Source organism: Arctopsyche grandis, chromosome 8, assembly GCF_051622035.1.
Source record: "Arctopsyche grandis isolate Sample6627 chromosome 8, ASM5162203v2, whole genome shotgun sequence".
Classification (NCBI taxonomy): Eukaryota; Metazoa; Arthropoda; class Insecta; order Trichoptera; family Hydropsychidae; genus Arctopsyche; species Arctopsyche grandis.
In genome coordinates, this window is record NC_135362.1 from 25,469,447 (window position 1) to 25,489,252 (window position 19,806).

The following is a 19,806-nucleotide window of genomic DNA, read 5'->3' on the forward strand; positions in this document are numbered from 1 at the left end:
ATACTGACCACTTGTATTCTGAGCGATGGATACTGGCCATTTAATATAAATGCTCACTGATTCATATTTAAATACTGACAAAAATAGACTAAAATACAAACCTTTTGGTTCGTGCTTCATTCGGAGTTGGCAAGTCAACGCATCAATAACAATAATAAACTACCTCTACCGCTATTGCTGAGTCTTTCACTCCGATTTCGGAAACCCTTCTACACGTCCACGCTACAGTATTGTGAACTTATTTCGAAAAAAGGTTTTCATTTTATTATTTGATAGGGTGTGTGATGAAAATAAAACATTTAAATTTTAATGAAAATATATTTTACAAAAAAAATGCTATACAAAAAATTGGTCCAAATCTGTATAAAATTTATATCATGATTGAGCAATAATATATATGTATATATATATATATATATATGTATATTTTAAAAATATTGATATTTTTTACATTTATACATCGTTAAAAACTAATATAAAAAAACGTATTAATAAAACTATATCATATTATAAACAATTGAAAAAATGTTAATTTTTTTTTAAATAATCATATAACAAATATGTATACGTCAATCGTTTTAGTCAATAAATGAAAATATTTATGAATATATTTATTGATATTCTTTATTTAAATAGAATATGACAAACTAAGGCACGGTAAATACAGCCTTTTTAAACATAATAATGATTTAAGTAAGCGGTAACTATTTTTATTAATTAAAATAATACATAATATCGTATATTAAAAATTGAGTTTATTCATTTGTTAAAAATATAATATGATATATACAAAAGCAAAAAGCACCATTGTTGGAGGTTAATTAATTGATCGGAATATTTTTTAAATAAAATTTCCGCACAAGTATTATTATTTGGTATAAATTACTCGTAAATTATATTGTTACTCTTATTATTAATAATATATTTATTTTATTATATCATTCATTTAAGGCTCAGTGTTCACAATAACAATTGCAAATAATATAACTATAGAAGACTCGTACTTGATCTATACTAGAGCGGGGCCAAATTGTATACTTTGAACAAATTTTCTGTTTTTGTATACTTGAATATACATATGTATATATACGAGTCAAAGTTTACAATTTTGTGGATTTTTCAATACGAGAGATAAAACTTCGTTTACAATTCGATGCAAATTAATAAATATATTTTTCAGTATAAAAAATGAATAAAAATATTTTTGACTAAATAAAAAATTTAAAATACATTAAAAAAAACAAACTGATAAGATTCTTAATTTATTAAAATCCTTAGATTTTTTTTTTGATGAATTATTTATCATTTCTTTTGTACTATTTCACAACATATTCAATTGGTACAAATGATTGAGTCAGCGCTTGACGATGTTTTCCTAATTTTTTCATCCACTTTTTGTAAAAACGGATGAAATTTTTCATCCACCTCAAAAGTTCCAGTTCACATTGACGAGGTCTTCAGATTTTCAGGACGTTTTAACTTGACCTGAAAAATAAAAATAAATATGAATACTGTTCAGTCTTCATAATTCAAGGCATCTCGTCGTTCCAGTCATTACTTTTAATGACATTGACATTTCAGACAAACTAATAGCCACGTTTTACACTGATGAATGCCAAATGTACACACACACATTGATACAATGCTAAAATAATATTTAAAAGAAAATACTAATTAACGTATTCGATCACGCGATCTAATACGGAACAAATAAAATTGTAATTTATTCGAAGTAGGTTTAAAAATGGCTAATTTTATACAAGTAACATATCTACATACATACATACACTCTGAATAATTTAGAAATTATGCAAGTTTTGAAAAATTGCTTGTAACTACATATATAAAATAGAAAAACTCTACGTATTAAACAATCTTCTTTCATATAATATGAATAGTTACATATGTATACAATTTTCAAGTCAAAATTGTGTTTTATTGAATAATTAAAATGTCTTATATTTAAATTTATTCGCTATAATTGATTATTTTTAAAATTAGGCTTGATTTTTAACTCTTTTGTCGATGAATTGTCCAGCGTTTCTCAAGTCAATGAAAGATAAAAAAAATTGAATCCAAACTGAGTTGGGTACTTTGGTTATAATTACATAAATATTAAATAGTATATACCTATACAGTGCATTGAAATGGTATTAGAAAAGTCGTAAAATTTCGTACTAAAATCCAATTATAACATTCATCAATTAAAACGAGTACGTTAACCCCTCAGCTGCGGCTCAATATTAAGAATTAATTCCGCCCCGAATGTCAAATGTTATTTTTAATGTATTTCGCGATACAATCCGTCACTGTTTGACACGCAAGTTTCCTCCATTCAAAATATACATACTTACGTATTTAAAAAAAATATATTACTTCTGAAATAGTAATGATTGTTTTCCAATCGATTCGCCTTTGATATAATATGAATAAAGCCATAGTAGGTAATAAAGCGTTAATGAAAATCCCATAATTTTCTCAAGCTGGTTTATGCAAAGCTTATATTATATTATATTATACATATGTGCTATCACGTTTATTCATATACATACATAAGTATACCAACCTTTCAATTTTAGATCTTAATGCTCTTCCAATTTCCATCGTTCGAAGATTTTATCTCTTTGAAACTTCAGAATGCATATTTACGAGAAGAATTATTTGACTAGAATACTGTTAGGCAGGATAATAATAATGTGTTAGTTCTGCTGTTCTATTTTATTTTTCTATTTATTTTAACTCATTAACCAAAATCCGACGGATGACCTCACCATCTGCATTATAAGCAAAATAATCTATTTATATAAATGTTATTTATTAATTAAGCATAAATTAAATAAATGTTAAATATAATATATTATTATTGCATATAAGCGTTCATTCTATGATTGTATATTACATATTCAATACTCGTTTATTTAATTAACTTTTCATATGAGATCATTGCGCTTGACTTTTAATATTAACTATCAACATTAAAAAGATGATTAGCATATATTATAAATTTGATTTCGTATTGAAATCTCTTATGAATAAATTTAACTAAATAAATGCAGTTTTGTATAAAAAATGCTGATATAAAAAGTGTATAAATGCATTCCCAAAGTCACGTACCGTATTATATGTAGATGAAATAGATAGTTTCGGTAAACGATTAAGTGAAATTTTCTAAAATTAATATTATTTATTTTATCAAATGATTTGAAAATAAATCAACGATTTTCACACATATGTAAATATTAAAATTTATTCTATTAAAAGTACCAATATTTAATCGAAATTTGCACAAATTTAACGTGATTAATAGTATCAGTGCGTAGTGATTAATTTAGTGGTTTAGAAACATTAATTTAAAATTAATAAAAATAATACATACATACATATGTATGATACTTAAATAGTTCCAAATTACGACAGTGACTTTAGGAGTGTATAAATAAGATTAAATTGACCAATAAATTCAATCGCAAAAGCCAGTAAATTTACAAATATCATTAAGTATGCAATATAACATACATAAATACATACATAAATATATTTCAACGTCGTTAAATTGATATAACCCAAATTTTGCAAACACTCATAATCAAAAATTCGTTATCATTAGTTTGGATGATCACGAGGGAACATTCAATAGCCTGAAACTCCAACTTAAGATGATATAAGAGAAGAGAATAAAGGAATATATGTACATATATTCAATATCAAAAAAAATATGCACATCTCTAAAATGAAAACATTTGATTTACTACCATGCAATTAAACAACTCTGTAAAGATGTTTAGTTGGAAAGTTGCTCTGTAATATTTTGAAAAGACGTGACAGGGAAATACAAATAAGCAATGACGATATGATATGATACATTCTTGATGGTTCAAATATTATGACATCATTACGGAACTGACACAACTTAAAACCAATGAGAAAAATGAACATAAATAATGAAAATAGTGGAGTAAACGAAAGTTCGTAAGTGTGTGGACGGAATTGCCAAAATAATGAAAGAAAAGATCGAATAGTACAAGTAGTTATAACAGAGGATTTAATACAAGTTTTGAACCAAAAGTTTCGAAAATTATACGATGAGTGGGGAAAGTTTATACTCAAAAAGAAAATACGAGGATGTACATATGTTCATATAAGATGAACCAACATAATAGTACAACAGACGATGAATACTTTAGAGAACTGTTTCAGCAACCAAATTAGTCTGATGATAATAAAAGAACAAGATTCTAGAAATAGTGGAACAAGCGAAAATATATACTTACTCAAACAAAACGGATAAAATAATGAATGGTGCCGAAAAGATGTACATGTAAGATGGGTAACAGAAAACAATGCATGGAAGTCGTTTGGATTATGCAATTTTGAGTCTCTACTGGCTAGAATTATACCTATGTACATAGTGAAGTCAAAATAGCTTAAAAAACAATAAGATATATATAGTAGACGAAAACGAAGAGGCTATACAGACTAACTTTGGAATGTAGAAAAGGAATGGATCAGGACTTGAGTCTTGAATTCCGCTCTACCGACTGAGCTATCGACATGGTTGAACCTGGCTTTTACCATTGATGAATTGGGGGAGCAGTGGGAATTGTCGTCGTGGTGTGTACCTGGGTGGGGTAAGTAGACGCCCCCCCTGGGAGAGGTCGGAGCCCGAGCTGCTGGGGGCGCGGCGCCCCCTTGCGAACTCCCTCCTGTAGTTGTCCGAGTCGTTGGCCGCCTCTGCCGCCCACCCACCTGCTGGCCACCATCCATTAACCACATTACCATACCATGATAACAATGCGACATGCCACACACGACCCTCTGACCATGGAGTGATTTCAACCCTACACCTCATATTAAAATAAAAAAACCGAAACCGAAATTTTTGTTTAGAAAAATTGTTTATTGTAGAGCAATTTGCTTGTCGTAGCAGTTTCTTAGAACCCAGAAACATGTGTGCCAAAAAATAATTCTCAAGCAAAATAATTCTTGGATAAAAGGTGAGAGGTCTGTTCAAAGTCCGTCGTAGCGTCTCTAGCTACGATAAATATCGTAGTCAGACATCATACTAGAAATTTATTGGTTAATTATATCATTTTAATTCAAATTCATCATAATAAAAATTATGTGTGATATTTTTCATTAACTTAGTAAGCATCTATATATATATATATATATATATATATATATATATATATATATATATATATATATATATATATATATTATATATATATATATATATATATATATATATATATATATATATATATATATATATATATATATATATATATATATAAATATATATATATATATATAATATATATATATATATATATATATATATATATATATATATATATATATATATATATATATATTTTTTTTTTTTTTTTTTTAATCCATCAAAATTTGATAACGTTTACATACATATACATATGTAAACCAGCGAAATGCGATGCAATCGCAGATAGTATATTTATAAACAAACAATCAATAAATTATAGTCATTAAAAGATCGACTAGAGATCGACTAAAGTTAACAATACAATCTCTCAAAATTCTTTCTACGTGTAATGCAACTGTTTAAATGATGTATTTCATGAACTACTGTTAAAATACTCCTCATTTCCTTACTTCCAGAGTATTTTGATCTTAATTTTGATAAAAAAAAAAAATCGCAGTAAAGACAAGCATTTTAATGTAGCACTTAAAAAGTTTATGTACTCGTTTTTATTAATAGCAAAGGGTGAATATTTTATTTGAAACGAAAAGTTCAAAGTCATTTATATAGAAAATTGATTTTTTTGATACTTTCAGCGAATGAACAGATATAAATTTCAATCATTTTTGTCAACAACTATGTGTATGTGCAAATTGTAAAAAAAACCTCATATGCTGTAATAAAATACTTTCGAAACAAAGCAAATAATCGCATTGTTGAGTTGACACGCCAACATTTTAACGGTTCGGTCCAAAGATGGAGAAATCACTCAGGGTCAGATCATCAGGTCGAGATAAGAGCAATTAAAAAATACAGTATATGGCATGCACTATAGTATAATAAAACAAAAACAACAAAAATAATCACGATTTCACGATGAGGTTAAAGCACCTGCCTCCTACATACATACAATAGCTGGGGTTAAGAAAGCTTATCGCCATAAAAGCAAAAACTATTGGCTAACGTTTTATATTATTACTATATTATAAGGTTATGCAAGCGAAAGTTGCAGCAACTCGTTCACGCGATATTACATACATACATCGTTGTACTTAATGGGTATATGATGATTTATGTTGAGGTTCGCTTTACCTGTCCTGTGTGTCGTGTGGGTGGCTCTGGGCATGTTGTAGCAAGCCGGTGGATGAGGGTGCAGAGCTGGAGTCGTCGGAGTGCGTCTGTAGTCTCTGTATTCTCTCGTGGCTTGTCTGAACTCTGACAGGACCCTCGTGGCCGGAGCTCGAGCTGCCTTGACTCCAGATCCTGATCCAGAGCCTGCTCCGCCACCTTCTAAGGAACTGCTGGATGCATCTGAGCTGCGTCCGTGTCTGATCGTCGAAGGGCCGTTTGAAGGACTCGCTGACACTGCTCCTTCAGGCTCTGATCGACCCTATGATAAAATAACAGCTATTCAATAAAAAGTTGTCTGACGTAGAAGGCCCTACATAATTACAGGGTATGTATTATTACATATTACAGATATCATGTAATATGTAATAATACATACGTATCATTCTGCGCGCGCACATTAATACGGGAGGAAAAGCCTGTTCCTCTTGTTCCTGTTGTATCCTGCTCGCGCAAATTAAGTGAGTATGTACCGTTTACCATGCACCCTTTTTTTTTGATCTTTCGACTTAAGATCTTTCGATTTTCGATCTTTGCCTTCCGATATTTGTGTTTTCTGTAATTTAACATTCTGGCTCGTCACGGAGACCGGATATCATGATATCAATTTCAGAATGTATTGCTAAAAAATACTACATATATACGTATGTTATTGTTAGTATTCTTAGATACAAATCTTAGATATCGCGTCTTGTATCGATACATATCTCAATGTGAATGGGAACTTTATCTATAAGGTAATGACACACAGATAGGTTTACGGCATGCGTTTTTTTTTAGATAATTTGCCAATTTTTCTGATTCCATTGGCACTATTACTAGGAATTTGATTTAGACTTGTACATAAATTTATTCATAGCTTGTACATCCATAGATGTCTCTATTGATTAATTAATTTTGAGTTCATCGGCATCTCAAAATTCAGCAATTTATGTAATAAAAATGTTTCAATGTTTGTAATTGGCCAGGAAGGCACATTTGAGTTTACCTGTTAGGCCTTCCTGGTATAGATCTATGTAAAGATAAAATAAAATGAAAATATGAAGACTTTTGAAGATACTCTTCTTCGAACAGTGGCCCATTTAGTCAATATTCTTCCCATGGGATTTCTTAAACATTCGAAAAAAATTTAGTCTGCATTGAAAATAGAACATATTTTATTTCTGATTGAAAAGAGAATTACATAGGGGTGCAAACTTTTTCTTTACCTCAGATGACAAAATTTCTAATATGTAGGTACAGTAAAAAAATCTAAATCATGTTCTGAAATTTATCGGGCGCTCCCATTCATGAAAATTTCTATTTTGAGGCCTGGTTGTATATTTAAAACTTAAAAGACTAACCTGAGCTCCCCAAGAGCTCGGCAAACTGGAACAGGACTCATCCAAGCTGACCAATCTCAACTGCTGCCTTATGGATGCCTTCTCCCTGGCTCTTTTCCTCTGAAACTCTTCTTCGACTCTGAAACCACCAACAGGCAAAACATATAGCATCACATTACATAAATTTACATATTGATCGATTGCGTTCTCGTTAGAGTTGTTGTATTTAAACGATGTCTCGTACACGACCTCGATCATCGCGATCAAGGTGAAGATTACCCATGATCCGAGATTAGCCATGACTAAGATCGGAATGAAAATATCAGTCGAGTGTGTGGAAAATTCGAAAGTAACAAGGAAACGTGTGAACTTATAGCAGTATTATAGTAGTCGAGATCCATTCACCGTGTCCACACGTTTCTCTTCCCCGATGTATGAAATTACAATAAGGCGAATTAGATTACAACACACGTGCGCAAAAGTGAAAAAATAAAATCGGCTTATAAAACAACAACGCTCTGGTTAATATCGTGTACTAAAGAGGTTCTCAAATAGTTGTTTTTGCATGTGAAAAAAAAGTTGAACTGTCAGTGAGGAAATCACTCTATGCGATGTGTTATTGAAGCGTTTTACTAAAACGTATTGGAATTGTAATTTTTTTAATATGAAATTACATTTTTTTTTTAAATCTTCAAACCTGATTAATGAAACTGGCAAAATGCATGATTGGATAATTGTATGTATGATATATTTAAATACAGTTATCTTGAGAGTAAGACAAGGATAATCACATTACATATAAAATGCGGTTCTAGGACACTTACCCCCTGGACACATACCTCCGGTCGAAAACCCCCTGGACATTAACCCTCCTTGCAAAAAACCCCCTGCAAATAACCCCCCCCCCCTTGTCAAGGATAAAAATATTTTATAAAAATTGACAGTATCTTTAATAAAAAGTCAGTATCAATGCTAATTTATTTCAGCCAAAAAATACAGATATTAATAATAAATGTATCAGATTCTTTATAAATAATCAATAATCAATAATAAAAAATCAGTAATCAATAATAATTTAAAATATACAAAACTACAAAATCAATTGAATTTTAATCTCTTTTTCATTTATTTTTCTCGATTTTACAAATTCCGTCATGGATAGTCTAAAAATATTTAAAATATAATAATAATATATACTTTTATTAAAATTTACTTTCAATACCACAGAACGCAAACGCTAACTGGTGACTGAAAATATTTTAAATTGTTATTTATTCTATTTACTACAGTAAATTGAAATTCAATATGCTCTACTACACTCAATTTATTACTTTACTTTATTATTATTAATTATTAATTATTTGTTACTATTTTTAAACAATTTTTATCCATGGCGGGGGTTATTTGTTCGGGGGGTTAATTTCCAGAGGGTTTTTGGCCGGGGGTATGTGTCCAGGGTGTACATGTCCAGAGGGTACATGTCCGGATACCATAAAATGCACTTTTATGGTATCCGGTAACATTTCAGTAACAATTCCTTAGATTAAATGCTCAGTTCGAGATCTTTCGTAATGACAGACCACATTTTGAGGAACGCTGTCCGTTGATGGTAATCTTAAGGGAGAGTTGACATCATCAGCATACAAAGAGTGAACACATAACAGCTAAAAGATTTTCCCTGCGTATCGCGTGGCGTAGAGCGTGACTTCATCTGATACACGCCGCGTTCATAAAGTCCTCATTTGTATGAAAAAAATACGATAAAAAACACGTATAAAGATTTATATGGAGATTGGGCTTAATTGCGATTTATTTTTGGTGAAGATTGCGAAAGGAAAGTCGTATCGGCGAATTTTTCACGCATCTCTTTGAGTGCAACGGCCAAAGTTGATGCGGCAGATGTATGGGCGGTAGTGAGATTTCGATCTATTTTCACACGTTTGAAACACTCTCGACTAGATTTTCATCATAATTTTACTCCATGCAATTATAAAACATGATTTTTAAATCCAAACTTGACGTAATACGCCTTAAAAAGTCGGAAATTTAAAAGGAAATTTGTTTGAAATTATAGCTACATTCAGATTGTATCGATATTTGAATTCAGATTTTATGCTAAATTTAAAAATTGCAATATTATTTTTAAATGCAAATTTATATCTTTCTAATTAACATATTAAAATTGTACAAATGCAGCGTTTAAAAGAATTGTGCGGTTTTTACAATCGCCCGTTTTTACGCCGCGTCATTTTCATAACGTTACTTTCCTAGCAATTTGTGCACATTTCCATAACATGTTAAAATAATCGTGCATAAGATTTGGATCGGTGAGCAAGAACGGTGACATATAATTCTAATGGTGCGTTCATACCTTCCGAATTCCCCACCTCATGCTCAGTGAGCCACATGTTGCCTGCATCGGAGTTAATTGATGTACATAAACGCACCATTATAATCGTATGCGATATGGCACAACCGTAAACCAGACGGTTATCTATTGAATAAAATGCAGGTCGACAGCACGGTTGAATAAATCACACTAGAAAGTTGACATTTTGCGAATTTCTTTAAAAAGCGTGTGCTAAAATATCATATAAAATATGTGAATTAAAAAAAATAATAGTCCCGTCAAAATTGACGAATTAAAATTTCAAGTTTCCGTTATCTATGCATGCTAATGAGCTAACACAATAGAAAAAACGGATTTTGTATTATGTTTCATAGAGTGATCCATCATTCTGATAAAATATTATATATCTAATATAAATGGAATTTACGAACATTGAATATATAAATATGTATACAATATTTTAATGTTGATAATTTAAAACAAACGAGTGTGAGTCACGGACGATAAAAGTATTCAAAACTTCATGTAAATATTATATCCATGTAGATAGTTTTTATTAAAATGAATATAGTACAGAAAATGAGTCTTAAGAATCGTCCAAACTAGGCGAACACGATGAACACAGAATTTCAAAAGAAATTTGGTAGTAAAAAACGAATTATCGTAAATTTATTGTCTCCGTGCTCGTCTCGTTCGTTGTGTTCGCCTTGTGCTCAGACGTCTTGACTAAACGAACAGAGTAGTAGACGAGGATGATGAATATGGTAAGAATCGACACTGAATTGTACGGTATTCACGGGCTCGTGATTTACAACTGGAAATGGCGTTTCTTCAGGTCATTATTATTTCAATAAGTTTCTCTGGAAGATACACTTCAAATGTAACATATATATATAGTGCCATGAGGGTGACCGTAATAGTAATAAAAAGACTACTGACTCTTGGCAATATTTTCGAATTTTTAAACATGTCTACGAAGATTATATTTCACTATCGACTAAGTGGGAACAATCGAAATCTCTATCGGGGGCCATACCTCGCAAAATGGCAAAGTTTCAATGCGATTGGAGGAATTTTAGGAAGCTTTTCCATAACATTGTGCAAAGAGAAACTAACTAAAAACCTTGTAAAAACACACTGAATCGTACGGCATGCGCGTGCTCGTAGTTTCTAGCAGGGAAGGGCATTTATTCAGGTCATTGTTAATCCGTACGATCTTATTATTTCAATATATTTTTCCTACATTTCTTCAAATATGGGAATCATCATTTTTATCACTGTCAAAACTACATATGTCCAATACAAGGGTAAAATATCACCGAAAACACGCCGGGGGGGGGGGGGGTGATTTTTGCCCTAGGTGTCATAGCATGCTAACTGTTTTTAGATCAGGCGTGCTAACTGTTTTTTTACTTGTGCAAAAATATCTAAAAAAACAGGTGCCGTGTGTGTATCTATGCCTTAAGTAGTAGTATACTCATAGTATTATATTACTACGCCATAGTAATATAATACTATGATTACTAACCAAATTAAATTAAAATTGTAAAATAGAATATGATCAGTACATCAGTAGCTATTAAAATAGATATAAGATGTATTGTGAACATAATTTCTTAATAATAAAAAGCATTTAAAAATCAAAATATTAAGATTAAGATCAAAAAATTGAAGTCGTATGATGTGAGGATACGCCTCTCACAGAGGGAGTTCACGTATTCGTCCCGTGCCACACTTTTAAGTGTGTTCATACCATTCTGTGTATGTCACCGTATGTGTTAGTATTGATATTAGGAAACTAATGATTAGAATTTTGTTCCAAGTTCATCTTTTTTGCTGTATTAAAGCGTGTTTTCCAATTTAGACGACACCCGCTTTAGATGAATATTTAATATTCTTATACGAATATGTAACGGAATCGAGCGATTACACAATTTCCTTAAGCATTTTTAGATTTATTCATCGCTAATGAAGTTTGCACTTAAAAAATCGAAACGTTATTAATGAAATCGTGCAGACAAGTGCGATTGCCACAAAACGCCATATTAGGAACACCTCGTCGAACATGTCGAAATCGTTTGGTTTTTTTTTTTCTTCGTCTTCTCATTTTTCACATATACAAAAGCCTACCAGATTCAAAGGTATGTGTGCAAGGTAAAGCATAAAACATTCGACAAGTGCGTGTTGTTTCGCAAAAGCCATTACAAAATGATCAATACTTCTACAGAGCGCGTGTGTCGCAGTGAAAACTCTTTTTATGTGCAAATTAGGAGCTTCGCCAAACATTGGGCCGTTCAAATATTGCATACCGACTTCAAATAGCGTTCACGTGCTGCGTATGTACGAGATCATTGTGAAGTGAAGTGATGGTTTTGAAGAAAAAAATAATAAATAGAAAAAATAGTGTGTGATGCCCACAGTTTTGGCGATCCTTAAAATTTGCATATTTTTTCTTCGCTTAGCACATACACGATAATGTTTCTATTGCATACAAACACTGACGACAATCTTTGTTTATATGTTTATGTTACAATTTATGACTTGGTTTTAAGAGGCGCCCGGGAAATCCTCGGAAAAGCGCGACAATCCTTGGAAGTCACGCTATGTACACATACGAGTACAGTTCATTCACATTAGCATATAATACAAATATATTAACGTTTATGTTGTTTTATTGATTTTTTTCAGGACTATTAGTTTTATAGTTGCTTTAAGCTTAAAATATTTTAAAATTTAAAACTTGATTTAAAAATTTAAACCCGTGAAAAAAAATCTAAATCTTTCCAAACAGTTTTCTATTACTCTCATAAAGAGTAATGTTTTTATATAATTCATTATAATAATTTTTATAAATTGAAAAGTAATGAAGTTATTGGAAGTATATTTAAATTATTTTGGATATCTTTGAGAAACCGAAGGCAATTGGTAAAATGCCAATTGAACGATTTCATGTTATTGAAAGTGGTTTATATTTTTAGTAATGCTGATTTCAGTAAAAGCTTCATCTCATTCGCTAAAAGGATCAAAATTAAAAGTGTCTAGTAACTTTCTATAAATAAAAATATGATTTGGCGCATTAAGAGTTCCTGTAATGCTACAACGGTCCAAACTTTAAATAAATAAATGGTTTTTCAACTGTTCTCCATGCCATTATAAGAAGGTACGAGAGGTTAAATAATGTTGCAAATTTTGGATGAACTTTGGATGAACAGATACTATGGAAGTCTGATAAAATGAACAAATTCTGAAATGAGAACCACTTGTCTTGATACAAAAAATATGTAACTAAGATGAAACAAGATACGAGAGGTGAAATAATGTTGGATGAAAATTTCAGATACTAAATAAGTCAGATAAAATCAAAAAAATCTGTAATGAGAAACTCTTCTCTTGATACAAAAATCTGTAACTAAGATGAAGTATTTGAATTTTCAATAGGTTTTGAAAGTATGAATGATCTGATTATTTTTATGAAAAAGATGACGTACAATGAATGTGTTAACTAATATAAACTCATTAAATGCATATGTAAGTGATATGTGTATGTAGTATGTACCTGCGCATGGCTTCCAGCTCGCTGAGTCTCTGCTTCTCCTTGGTTTCAGCCTCCCTGGACAGCTTTTCAGAAAGTCTTCGCCTCTCGATTTGCCTCACCGTGCTCTGGAATGTGAACCTCTTCCCCTTGGCTTTGGGTTTCGACTGTAACACGCAATGTGTGGTTCAGTAATCGAGTTCAGTTGCGATAGACGAAGTATGGCGAAACCGTGGGCCTGGGAAAACGCGATGGACGTGCGAACTGGTCGACAGTTGCAGGCGTAAAGCAAAACTGGTGGAGAAGTATTATTGTAGTACGTCACGAGTACCCAGGGTTACCATAGAATCGGTGTCAGCACCGGAAGAAAGATTTTATTGCCGTGGATTAGATAACGACTAGAGATGTGTATAATGCCCATTCAAATCTCCGGAGCCTGGGAAATGCTAATGGATCCCTCGGACCTCCCAGATCTTTTGGCACTCGACACCATTTTATGATCAGATTCGCATTAAAGTAGTTTGATTTACGATACGATTAACCGTTAGTTGAATATTTTTCGAATATAATCACTCTAGTCCAGGCTAATATCTTGCGAAGGTTTTTTCAGCGTATTTGTCTTGTCATCTGCCAAAAAGGATAGGTAAAGGAAAGGATGGGATTTATGATGTCTTATTGGCTACATATAAACAATTATTACGTGTGATTCGGATAAAATTAGAATTTTTTTTTCACTGCATACATTTTTTATAGTTGAGACTTGATATGTATATTAGAGTGATTTTATTTAAGAATAGTAAATAAGTTTTTGAACTCTTTTTTCGATTGTGCTGTATATTAACATTATATTTAATATATCTAATATTATATTATGATTACTAAAAAAATAAAATGAAATTGTAAAATAAATGATCAGTAGATCAGTAGCTATTAAAATAGATATAAGATGTATTGTGAACATAATTTAGTAATAATAAAAAGCATTTAAAATAATAAAAAAATTACTAATGTTACACATATGTACATATATCATGTACTATATGTATGTTGGAATGGTCTTCACTTTGGTGAAACATTTTGATTGTTTGATTTTAGAATTATAAATAGCTTAACTTAACATAAGCCTCATAGTATGTGTATTTGTTTATTTTACACGGATAAATTATAGAATACGTAAAAATGATTTAAAAATCACATTTTAATCCTAAAATAGCTTCAGTACCTTTGCATTTGTTGAACTGACTTTTTCACCTAACGTACATATGTACATACAATGTATGTAATACGACTCATATGAGTATTATCGACAATAAAAAAATCGCACTTCTCGAAAATGTGACTTTTCATATTTTGAATTTTTATCAGGCAAAAATAGGCATTTTAAAGATCAATTTGACATTTTTGTCCCCGGGCCATCAAATTCAAACAGGTTGCATTTTTGAAATGAAAAATAAAATAAAAATTATAAAATGATCACTATTTTAATTTATTATACTTTAAAATAAGAACTAATCACTTTGAAATCGAATTATAAAGCATAAGGAACATTGTTTTATAATTAAATTGTACAACAATAAATGAAATCTAAAGAAAAAAAATAGATAAAGCAATAAAAAAATCAATGCATAATATAAATAAATAGGTGTGGAAGGATTTCCTCGTTATTTTCCGCGGTGAACTTGGTTTACTTTTTGAATTAGAAATCGACAAAGAGGCTGTTTCCTTAACGTTTTTAATTGGCTTAAGCTCGAAGTGAATCATCCTAATAAATATTCAAGCGAAACCTTGAAAGTTGACATTCGATTTTAAAACGCCATTGTTGTTTTTAACACCAATTGAAAAATTCACGGAGAATCTCCAAAGCGAACTCGTTATATCCTTGATTTTATTTTTACTAATGAAAGGTGTGACCGAAAAACTACAAGAAGAAAAAAAAAACAACGAATACGTGTATAGGAATCGTGACTGAAATAAAGGATTACTACGAGAAAATGAGCATTATTTTGTACATCGTCGCTAGGGCGTAGTCGAATTAGCACATTCCTTTCTTTTTATTGTTCTTATTTTTTTTTCATCACTCCTTCGTATAGCCTTGGAAGGCTAATATTGTCTTTTGGGCACGTACTTAAAATTATGACGTTAAAATTCCGTATTTAGTATGGCGAACGAGCGCTCATTGTTGACCATCCTTGAGCCCAAACCGTGTACAATAAAGAGACCATATCTGATATCGCGATCATGATTCGCATTAGAGCGACGACGTGCACAATTCCAGCGGAGACATACCCAATTAGTCCTCAGATGTACATATTCCAAAAAAGGAGTGTTAAGAGTGGAAGGGTTTTTAATCGTTTGAAGACTGCTTTAAAGATCAGAGATTCATCTCGAGTAGGGGGTTTTGCTACATATAAAATTCATTAAAGTTAAAAGACCAAACACGACGAGAGACTAAATTCTGAAAATCTCTTATAGAAGAAAATTTATTTTGTGAAATAAAATTTTAAGAGCTATAAAATCAAGTCATTCGGATCATCTTCCTAATTGAGGTAGTTCAGCTGTTCATTACCGAGAAACCGTTACGGCGGAAAAATTTAGATGAGATGATGAAAATGGATGAAGGTATGTATGTATATTAAAACTTGATCAAAATTTACGAATAAGACATTCGGAATTGTTTTTAAATTATACGTTGAACTTAACAGAATAACTTCCACAAACGTTTCAAGGAATTTTTCTCTAATCAAACATCAAATTTATTCTAAAATAGACATGTAATATAATTTTTAAAAAGTACGTGTATTTGATGTATGTTTCAAATTATAAATATATTGAAATTAAACAGATGATTGTATTTAATATCGAAAACAACATTGCATCGACGCAATTGGTTCTATTTGGGATCTCTTTAATTGATTTTAACCATAAATTAACATTAAAAGCAGCTCGTGACACGCAAAAGAAATTAGTGATGATACTATACACACCTGGTAATGATGATAGTGTGTATGAATGATCGTGGATGTTGTGAAAAAGAAGATGAAGTAAAAAAGTTCAAGGATAGCGGCAGCCGGCGGCCATTTGTGACCGCATTGTTTCACCTAGTAAACACTTCCATCATATCGCACAGAGGCGTGAAGATGACAGCTTCTCAATCGTCTACAAACTAACTCAATAGTAGAGTCACGTGAACTAACCTATCCTAGCCTAATCGTGAAATTTGTCTCTGGTAAGGTATGCCATAATGTCTCTGGTTACGGAGAATTTCGTAGCCAGAGACGTGTTTGTTGACAAATCTCAATATCATTGCCCATCTTTAGAGGCTTATCCTGACTGGTAATATACATTAAGTTTAGGAATATTCCATCTGCAGTTTGAGAATCGGCGATAAATGTCGGGTCAAACAAAGCGTGAACGCTCTACCGATTATATGGTCGAGTGCTAATCGTCTTACCAAAATCTTACAGGACGCTTTTGTATAATTTTCGTCATTCAATCAAGCGCGAGTATTTTGTAGTCTTGCACAATGGAGAATATTATATCACACTGCAATTATTTCATTACACACCTGTATTTTTATTTTGTTTTTACGTAAACGTCTTCAGCGGTAATTAAATAGGTGAGGTGAGAGTTGCCGCTTCGCGAAAACCCATTGAGCAATTGCACAGTGGTGCCCGTAGATGGTAAAAGAAAAGAGAATTTAATTCGTTTGCTTTTGAAAACAAGCTCATTAAGAGCATTTACTAATAGGAACGATTTCTAGTTGTTTATATTTAATTACACAATGAAAAAAAAAGTACTCACACTGTTGGAACTTCTGGACGTGACCAATTCTCCGCTCGACTTGCTCCTACTGAAAGTTTTATATTTATTTAAACAATGTTGAAATCAATTATCGTATCTACATATAATCGTTATATTTACAAATTTAAAAATTACTAATAACCACATACCGATATCTTAGTGCACAAATGTTTTATGTCCTATTTTGAATATTTATCGAATTTTAAGTTTGTAGATGCTGGAATAATTCAGGTTTTTCTTTTCTAGGTAGTTTATGTGGTGAACACAAATTACCTTGAAACGAAATACCTGAATTTTTTCAGCTCCTACAAACTTAAAATTCGATACAAATTCAACAATGGACATACAATATCTGTGCACTAAGTCATCGATTTTGACTTATGCATATGTAAAAAAATATTGATTTAAAGTGAGGCGAATAATTCTATTCCTTTCATGACATACATTTTTTTTATATTATGTAGGTATACAAATTAAAATATACTGTCTTCAAAAAAATTGGTCAAAATATTGACTAGAATTTGATCAAAACATTTTTATTAAATAATACTCAAACTGCCTGACGTTGCTTGGATGGAAAATTGGCAAAAAAATATAATTGTTTCAGAAAATTTTATAGTTTCATAGAATACCATGAAATAGTATACCAAACTTGGTAATTCTTATTTGAAAAATGTAGATTTGCATAGCGGACAGAAAAGCATATGTGACCAAACATTCATCTCTATATGTATAGTAGAAGATTAATACAATTAATACAATCAATAATTACGTTTTATATATATTAACATTTTTTTTTATCCAATTCAATATATTTTAAATATGGAATAATTTATATACAGTTAAATTTAAATAATTAAATAAATTCATAAAAAATAACTAATTCTATGACACAAACTTTAGAAGTAGATTATTATTATAAAATTATTTAATATAAAGATATAAATTATTTTAAATACCTCATTAGTCGTCCTTGAGGGTACGGATCATACTTGTCCTTGTCACTGTCTATCTCTTCCATTTCCCCATCACTTTTTTGGATCGGTTTTTCACGATGAACGTAAGGTCCCTCTTTACCATCATACGACATGGAGAAGGGTTGATCTGCAGACTGATCTGATGATCTCAACGCTCTTTGAGAGTTATATTGAGGCAGGTACATAACGTGTCCTCCTGACGCCAGATAGGAGAAAGGAGGTTGAGGTCTCATGATGCTCGGCATCACAGGAGGTAGTCTTTCATCTTCCTAAAGCAAAACCAACAAAAAATCTCTGTAAGAACAAATTCAGCGAGATAACTATTGGATATACGTAAAACCATACTTGATCTGAAGAAGGTGGCGTCTGATGTTGTCCAGAATCATGTGATTTAGACGTGGATAGTTTTAAATTTTGCGAATTCAAGCCGTTGTTTAAAGAATTGGGTGCAGATCTGCTCAAGAACCAATTGTTATCTGCTTGCTCATCTTCAGCGCTAGTCTCTTCCAAATCCGCGTCTGGTTTCTTGGCACCCAGTGCTACTCCTATAGCACCCGATACTGACTTGCGAAGTTTTTGTAAACTGTTAAATGGTTGCTGGAATTGTTTGTTCTGAAAGCAGTCGTATAGGCATAAAATACTTTGGGACTATCTGAAGAGGTAATCGTGTGTCATATTGTGTTACATTATTCGAAAAGAGATTGGAATAGGTGATCACCTTGTCTTCTAAGTGGTTTAAATGAGTTTCTCTAGGTAGGGATAAGCTGAAAACTTGTTGTCGAGCTGAAAATTTAGCTGGAGCACTGTCGGTGTTTGCACTGTGCGGTGAATCTACTCCTGCATCCGAGCTGCTCTCTTCTTCTAGGTCTTGTTGAGGTGTCCAGGTTGTTATTAGTGGCCTTTTTGAAGATTCCTGCAAAAAGAAAGTTAAGCCGTTATATGAGAACTGTAATCTAAAATCAAAAGTGAGGTTCATATTATTTCGTGGCGAGATTTTAGAACCATACTAACTTCTTTTCGCACAGGACTAGACGGTGTTGTAGGTGTATCTATGCAATCATCATTGGGTGGACCAGCATCTCCAGAAATTCCACTATCTCCAGATTTATCATGACTCCTTGGAGCTCTTGGAGCATTCGTCAATGCATTCCTTGACGATTTTCTGATCCTTTCTTCGGCTGGTGAACTAGTCTCTTCGACCACTGGAGTTGCTGTTGATTCAGTTTCCGTCTCTAAAGCTGCTAAGAGTCTCCAAGCGGCCGCTGGAGAGAATCTTGGAATCTCCAACTGCTTTTTGGGTAGAGTAGGCCTTAGTTGTAATGCTATGCCATGAGGATTGTTCTCTTCTGACATAGGATCGTCCATTTCGGGTTCGCTTGAAAGTGCCGATTCGGGAGATCCTATAAATAAAGCAATTTTGGATTATATGTATAAGAATATGGTTAGCATGAGTTGCGTTTGGAGTTGGGATATTA

General features: G+C 31.8%; 2 protein-coding genes across 2 annotated transcripts in view; both read right to left on the reverse strand.

Annotated features, from left to right (window-relative positions):
• Positions 1-19,806, reverse strand: part of LOC143915157 (uncharacterized) — a 510,169-nt gene that overhangs the window by 173,882 nt on the left and 316,481 nt on the right. The gene's annotated exons all lie outside the window — the stretch shown is intronic.
• The window catches only part of LOC143915135 (uncharacterized), a 129,344-nt gene continuing 112,217 nt past the window's right edge, over positions 2,680-19,806 (reverse strand). Inside the window, exons 9-18 of the mRNA XM_077435578.1 lie at positions 19,343-19,731; positions 19,050-19,244; positions 18,677-18,943; positions 18,314-18,600; positions 17,355-17,403; positions 13,578-13,720; positions 7,693-7,810; positions 6,314-6,611; positions 4,620-4,749; positions 2,680-2,774 (exon numbers count right to left, since the gene is read on the reverse strand). Of these exons, the coding sequence (XP_077291704.1) occupies positions 2,768-2,774; positions 4,620-4,749; positions 6,314-6,611; positions 7,693-7,810; positions 13,578-13,720; positions 17,355-17,403; positions 18,314-18,600; positions 18,677-18,943; positions 19,050-19,244; positions 19,343-19,731 (1,883 nt within the window). The 3' untranslated portion in view covers positions 2,680-2,767. The remainder of the gene's footprint in view (positions 2,775-4,619; positions 4,750-6,313; positions 6,612-7,692; positions 7,811-13,577; positions 13,721-17,354; positions 17,404-18,313; positions 18,601-18,676; positions 18,944-19,049; positions 19,245-19,342; positions 19,732-19,806) is intronic.